Here is a 6,698-nt window from a genome sequence, read left to right on the forward strand (position 1 = left end):
TTGTTCTGCAGGTTGATGATCGGCGAATCTGATAAACCAATGCATTCGTTCTTAATTTGAGAAGCTTTCTACCAAATAATCTCTGAAATTGAGTTGTCTAGAATTAGGCCCCAAAATGTAGTAGTGGCAACTCTACTCATAAGATATTCATGTCTTGAATGTATTATTCTAGGAAAAATGATTTTCACACGCTGATTTTCTCCTTCTGCACACCCTTGTTTATTTATGCCTCTTGATTTTCTTTGAATCCAGTGGCAATAAATAAACTGGGTTGTAAGAAAAGAAAAAGGATATGTCGGTGAAAGTGTGTAAAATTACTGTTCCATAAGATCAAACAAATTAAATTACTGTGCTACCAGATCAAACAAATTAAACTACATTCATTTTTACATGTTCTTGATTTTCCCCAAAGTAAAATTCTTAGACCAAGGCAAGAGGCTCAATGTCAGAACTTTAACATGATATTCCTTGAGAAAACAATTCATCAATACTGCAGAAGGCCAAAGAAGGGGTTCGTCAATGCATTCTTCAGATGAGAAGCAGCTGAGTATAATGTGGCCATGTCAACCTTGTCCCGAGGAAGATACAAAAACTCTTCCCCTTCTGTTCTCTCGAATCCACAGAGCTCAAGAAACTCGATTCCTCCAACCAAACTGCCAACTCTATCCTGTTCAAGAAATAAAAATTTAGACAATATATAACAACTGTTCGTTATTATCTTTCAAAACCTTCTGATTTTACTTATAAAGGAAATATTTCATTATATTGATCTACTCTAGACACGCACACACACACACACAATCATCACAAGTTACCAGATTATCAGCATTGCTATATAGCCAATGAGCTAGTGTTCAAAACAAACACGCGCCGCACACACACACTCACTTGTTGGGGAAAAAGAAGAGACAAATCAACACAAGCTTACCAAGAACAACGGATTACTGAGTCTGATCTTCCTGAATTTTTCTTCATCAGGATTCTTTGCAACATTTCCCACATAAATTTGCAGAGTCTGGAAGGCCCTTCGCACTTTAGCATCATCATCCTAGACCAACCAAAGAAAACCAATAGACTAATGTGGATCAATTAAATTAATGGTAGTTCACTAGTTCTACACCAATGTTGAACGAAATAAAAATGTAGCTTAAAGAGGACAAAGAAGGTATCGTCTAGAACACTGCTTAAGATGGGTTTAAGATCATAATTACTGTATACTTCAATAAATTAGTCTTCAGTTACATGCCATATATTTGGAGCAAGATTATTTTCCCTTTTGTAACAGCCAGTACGAACAAGTGCTACTATCCCAATTCTTGTTGTACAGAGAGTGGAGTCATTTACCTTATGGTTGCGCTTCAAGGACCTTAAACACTCTCTCATGTGTTCCGATTTTGCAACAGAACTGACACGAATTGGATTCTGATATTAAAGATCAGGAAAAGAACATTAATGATACTTTGTATTCTCATTCTGCAATTCCCAGAAGAAAAAAGAATTGTACTTTTCGATGAGATTGTCTTATATAGGAAAATTAAATGCATAGTCTATAGACGTCACGACAAAATATCAGTACCTGTTTTTCACTTGCTAAAGGTGTTGAAGGTTTCTCGGGTGCAGGTTGTCCCAGTGGCAATCCAAGCTTGGTCCTTCTTTCTAACTGCAAAGGGCATGCATACAGTTTTTTGAGTAATGCAACATTACTGAGCCTCCATTGGTAGGGAAGCCTAAAAGAAAAGTGGATCAGCATTAAGCAAGCACCTTATCCTGTTCTAATTTCCTGCGAATTCTCTCTCTTGCTCGTTTCTCTTCCTCCTTCTCAGCTTGCCGGAACTCTATATTGCTGAGAAAATAAAGTTATTGTTTCACTCAGAAGTTGATTGATAATTCTCAAAGTAGTAATATATAGGCTAAAAAAAAAAAAAACCAGACAGAAACAATAGAAAAAAATGTGAATAGTGCAGACCGTTTTCTTTCATTTTCTTCTAAAATTCGCTTTGTTTCTAAGAGTTGCTTGCCAGATTGAATCCTCTCCTGAAACAAACATAGTATACGGATTAGTTAGAACCGAAAACAAAGGTACTTTTTTCAGCTTGAGTTTACGACATATATAGGTTAGGGATGTAAAGGGTGCCTAACAAACAAATAAACAGAATTCCCACTGTAATTTTAGTCAAAAGATCGAAGAATTAGAACAAGCAAGCATGGATAACATGCTCTGTAATTCAGTAACAACCAACTCATTAGCAAGCATAACTTTGTAATCTGAAAAAGAAATCGGTACGAAAGTTCATCAGTGAATCCTTCTTTAATACCTTCTCCCTTTCTCGTTCCAATTTCTTTTCTTCATCTTCCTTCTTCTTGCGTGCTCTATTCCTGATAATAAGGAAAAAACAAAAAACAACAATAAGGAATCGGATATAACTAGAAAGACAACTCTTAAAAGTCTCAAATATCAGACAACTTAAAGAAATCAAATATGGAAGATTAATGAGCGGAGGAAAATGTAACCTTAACTCCTGTGCTTTCAATTTCATCCCTTCCGTGATGTAGAGTGGTTCTGGAGATTCAATGTTAATGTCCGCAGTTACCTGTGCGTATTTGAACAACTAAGCAAAACTGCAAAAGTAAATGCAGTGACTGTATGTGTAGATAAAATGATTTCAAACGCCCTATAAAAAAATGAATGATATATACAACTGAAAGATCTTTTACTCTTCCAGCATATAAAATAAAGATCCACCAAAAGCAAAATGAAAACCAACAGGACAATATCTCATGCTCCAAAACCTAAACGAACAGGAAATTATATGTTTGTAGCAGTGAAAAATCATATGCAATGTTAGAAAGAAGCGCAGCGCCGGCTAATATTCCAAACCATACCAAGGGCATCTCATCAATGTCCGGATCATCATTGTGATCAATAATCCAATCTATAGCAGCCTCTAAGCCGGCATTACCTGGTAAAAAGGGCATAAAAGAAAATTGAAATTACCTGAAAACTTGAGAATAGTACATAAGCATTCAAGTAATTAACGAAAATAAAAATGCGTTTGATTAAAATTCAAAACAGCATGTGATCATGAATTCAAGCTCAACTAATCCAAGCCTTAAAAACACATAAAACTCCTATATCCTCTCAAAAGAATATTCATTAAACAACCCGAAGAAGCTAAATCCGGACAGCGCAATCACCATTAGTGGAGCAATTAGCAAACTATAATCTTAAAGGTTGAAAAGCTTTCATTTTATACGAAGGAGTTCTGACTAAGCCCTTTCACAATTTTTCAGTTCTCTACCATTAAACACTTTCAACAATCAAGTTTACGCACACTTTATAAAATCACAAATTCTTTTCTAGTTAGAGAAATAGTCTAATCTACTCCCATGTCCGTGAAAAAGTCACAAAGTCCTTCAAACATATAATCTTGTTAAACCAAAGCTGAAAATAAGAGCAAGAAAAAGCTTCACCAGAATAATGAAGCGCTCGAGTTGCTCGGGGTCTCGGAAATCCCATTGCTTCAAGCTCTCCAAGCAATTTCTTGTCCACTTCGGGAACAGCCATGCCTGTATTTTCGGCCAGAAAAGGTTTGCAGTTTCGGGTCGAAATCGGAGAAGAGTTGGGAATTGAGAGTTTTAAATGAAAAAATGGGAATTGAGGAGTCCTGCAATAGAAGCATTGTAAAGATGGGAGGAGTCGGAGGACAGCCATTTTCAAGACATTTCTAAAACCTTCATCTCAGTTGATTGATTCTGAATTTATACCTTTCGGCTTCTTGGGATTTAAGAAAAGAATTGTCCTCGTAGGAACTGGGTTTTGCTCTTTCTATTCTTGTGTAATGTGTGAGACTATCTATTTAAATTATAACGGTTGAGTGTAACATAATCACTCTTTCTATTCTCGTGTAATGTGTGAAACTATCTATTTAAATTATATTTTGTAAATTATATAAAATAGTAGTTGATGATTGAATTATTATTTAAGTGTTGAAAAGATTTTTCAATGTGTCTGAAATATAGGTACAATATGATTTAGGGCTGGTTTGGTATTGCTGTGCTTTGAAAAAAAGCTGCTGTGAGAATAAGCGGCTGTGCTGTGAGAATAAGTGGCTGTAAAATAAATCAGCAGAGTGTTTGGTAAACTTTTTTGTAAAAGTGCTTTTAGAAAAAAAAAAAAAAAAAAGCACTCTGATAGTAGCTCTTTTCATTAAAGGAGCATTGTAGCTCCGTGTGCTTTGAAAAAAAGCTAGTTTTCCAAAGCTGCAAATAGCAGCTTCAGCTTTTTCCTTTGATTTCAACTTATTCTCACAACAGCTTCCAAAATAAGCCTTTTTTTTCAGTTTACCAAACACCTAAAACCCTCACAACTTTTTTTCATGGGTGTTTTTTTTTTAAGCACCTCACTCCCAAACCATCCCTTAAAAAGTTGGTCTACCTTTTTTTTAACAAATGATCTACCTAACATTACTCTTCTCTAAAATACCTTGATACTTTTTTATATCACATTTTTTATATCACATTTTCTATTTTACAAAAGGGGCGTTTTGACCACCCCAACGCTAAAACCCTAGCTCCCGCAAATTATTCTCTCTGCTTTCTCTCTCTCTGACAAGGCCATGTACCACGTGGAAGAGGGGCAGAATCAGGCCGAACCGGCGAAGGAAGTGCTTGATGAGGAGAATAATCGTATAAATGGTATGCTCTTGATTTTCTGGTTTAGGGTAAATTCATGACATGGAAGAAGATTATCTGGTTTGTCTAATTGAGTACTATATTATCTGGAATTCAATTGCCACTGAATAATTTTTATTTCCTCGATCTAGCGTAGTATTTCAAGCAAATTAAGCAGTTGGTATGGATGAGTTAATTGGTTATCGTAACAACTAACAAGTTAAGCTATAATTGTCTTGAATGGAATGGAATGGAATTGAATTTTGTTGTTTGTATTTAACTCGTTAATATGCCTTGGTGCTGTTTTCGTCCACGATGCCTTCCTTACCCCAGGCTGTGATGTTTGGATGAGGGTTTTTCAAGTTTTTAAGGAATAGATGTAAGTTAGAAAGGAATTGGCCACAAATTAACATAGAAGGGATTAGAAAACCGTCCATGAACATTACATAGGCCGATAGGCGTATGAGAAGGATTCGCTAATGCCTATTTTGGAGATGTCATCTGTATATCTCTCATGTATTTGTAATACCCATGTTGGAATTTTCTTTTGCTTCTTAATTTGTGCGATTTGAGGATTTAGTTTAGTTTTAGTTTTGTATTTAACTATGGAACTGCAAACAAACAGAAAAACAGAACGTTGTACCAAAGGATGTTGGAGACTATTGGATGCAAGCAACTTTGTGTCAACTTCTTAATTCAAGGAGCTTGTCTTTTCTAAACCATTTTATCGGTTGTCTTCCCTAAACCACCTTTATGGCGTATATCAAGGAGTCAATCTCCTTATATATTGTTGTACAATTGTAATGATATCATGAAGAAAATACAAAACATACTTTGAAAATCAGCAGAGACTCAATGACTAAACTCCTTGGACGACAAAGAAGAAGATGACGACGATGATGGTGCGCACTTCTAGGCTCTGCATAGTTTGCTGTAAGAAGAAGAAGCACTTCAGTCACAATTGCCCCATACCTGAAGCATGTCCCACGTGGTGCTACTGTTGGCCCTGGCTTTCTGACATATTTTGCAAGTGTCGTAATCAGCTTGGTGGCCACACTGGGCAAAACTTTGTCGCGTTTTGCGCTTGTTGTATGACTCTGGGTCAACACCCGTATGTGAAGTGCCCGTATCGTCCCAAGGACAGACTACCATTATTTGTGCCTCGCACGGTGGTTGTGCGGTCGGCCATGGACAGACCACTATATGAGTATCCTGTACCTGACGTTTACTAGGATTAAGATCTCAATTTTGCCGTTGTTTTTCTTGCTTATTTTTAGCTAGTATTATAATGAGATAAGTAAGAGATTGAGAATACTCTAATTGAAAGTTGAACTTTGAATAAGAATAAAACACATACATTGGCTTATTTCATGTCAAATTAATACGATCAAGATTCAAGTGCAATCCTTTGCCACTAATTGCCAATCGTGATGAGTTTTCTTTGCCACAACTCTTCACCATCAAATGCTTGCGACTCCTAATTAACCTACCCATCTCGGTAATGCATTCTTAATCTTAATACTCAAGGTTCAGATCACCCATTTTGTTCTTCTACTCTCTCATCATCAACACCTCAATTCTGCAAACCAAAACCCGGAATTAGCATGTGTAGTACTTTGAGAGCGAACAAGAACTCTTAGGTAAGGCTGCCTCGACAGAGACACCAGACCAGGGGATGGAGGGGCCAGAAACTCTTACTGCTCGATCTTAATGATGCCCTCGTTCACGTCTCCGAGCCAATTTAGCATTGCATTTTCTTTTTTGGATCAAGTCAAGTGCATGGAAACATTCATCATATGATGCCATTCCAGTTAACTTCAAACTCGTCATGTTTTGTGCCTCTACATCCAATTCAAATTTTCAAGGATGTAGTGCGGTTAAACTTAGTCACTTAAAATTAAAAAATTTCACTACACCTGGCCTACAGTAATCAAATTAATTACCCTCATACTAACGCAATGTCTTCTCTCACGTTCCATTCTTGCTAAAACCCTCGCCGCTCTTCCTTCTATTAAAATAACGTAACC

At 36.6% G+C, this 6,698-nt stretch overlaps 1 protein-coding gene and 1 long non-coding RNA gene across 2 annotated transcripts; one reads left to right on the forward strand and one right to left on the reverse strand.

The window, feature by feature from the left end:
• Positions 1–293: 293 nt before the first annotated feature.
• LOC126621582 (uncharacterized) lies at positions 294–3,820 on the reverse strand. The gene is made up of 10 exons (XM_050290121.1): positions 3,472–3,820; positions 2,884–2,960; positions 2,512–2,591; positions 2,316–2,376; positions 1,967–2,034; positions 1,762–1,843; positions 1,577–1,660; positions 1,345–1,422; positions 929–1,048; positions 294–667 (listed from the first exon to the last, which is right to left on the reverse strand). Exons 1-10 carry the CDS (start codon positions 3,710–3,712, stop codon positions 485–487), a joined length of 1,074 nt encoding a protein of 357 aa, XP_050146078.1. The 5' UTR covers positions 3,713–3,820; the 3' UTR covers positions 294–484.
• A 739-nt stretch (positions 3,821–4,559) lies between these two features.
• Positions 4,560–6,037, forward strand: LOC126623889 (uncharacterized). Its single transcript, XR_007623926.1, has 2 exons — positions 4,560–4,695; positions 5,297–6,037. It is a non-coding gene; the product is annotated as an uncharacterized LOC126623889 (long non-coding RNA).
• Positions 6,038–6,698: the final 661 nt, after the last annotated feature.

This window comes from Malus sylvestris, chromosome 5 (assembly GCF_916048215.2).
Source record: "Malus sylvestris chromosome 5, drMalSylv7.2, whole genome shotgun sequence".
NCBI lineage: Eukaryota > Viridiplantae > Streptophyta > Magnoliopsida > Rosales > Rosaceae > Malus > Malus sylvestris.

Bases quoted from the DNA above. Each gene is read 5' to 3' on its own strand.
- LOC126621582 (XM_050290121.1), bottom strand. From the start codon at position 3,712: ATGGCTGTCCTCCGACTCCTCCCATCTTTACAATGCTTCTATTGCAGG. The intron at 1,661-1,761 runs GTGCTTGCTTAA...TGCCCTTTGCAG, and splicing joins GGAAATTAGAACAGGATAAG to TTAGAAAGAAGGACCAAGCT. The intron at 1,423-1,576 runs GTACTGATATTT...CTTTAATATCAG, and splicing joins CTTTAGCAAGTGAAAAACAG to AATCCAATTCGTGTCAGTTC.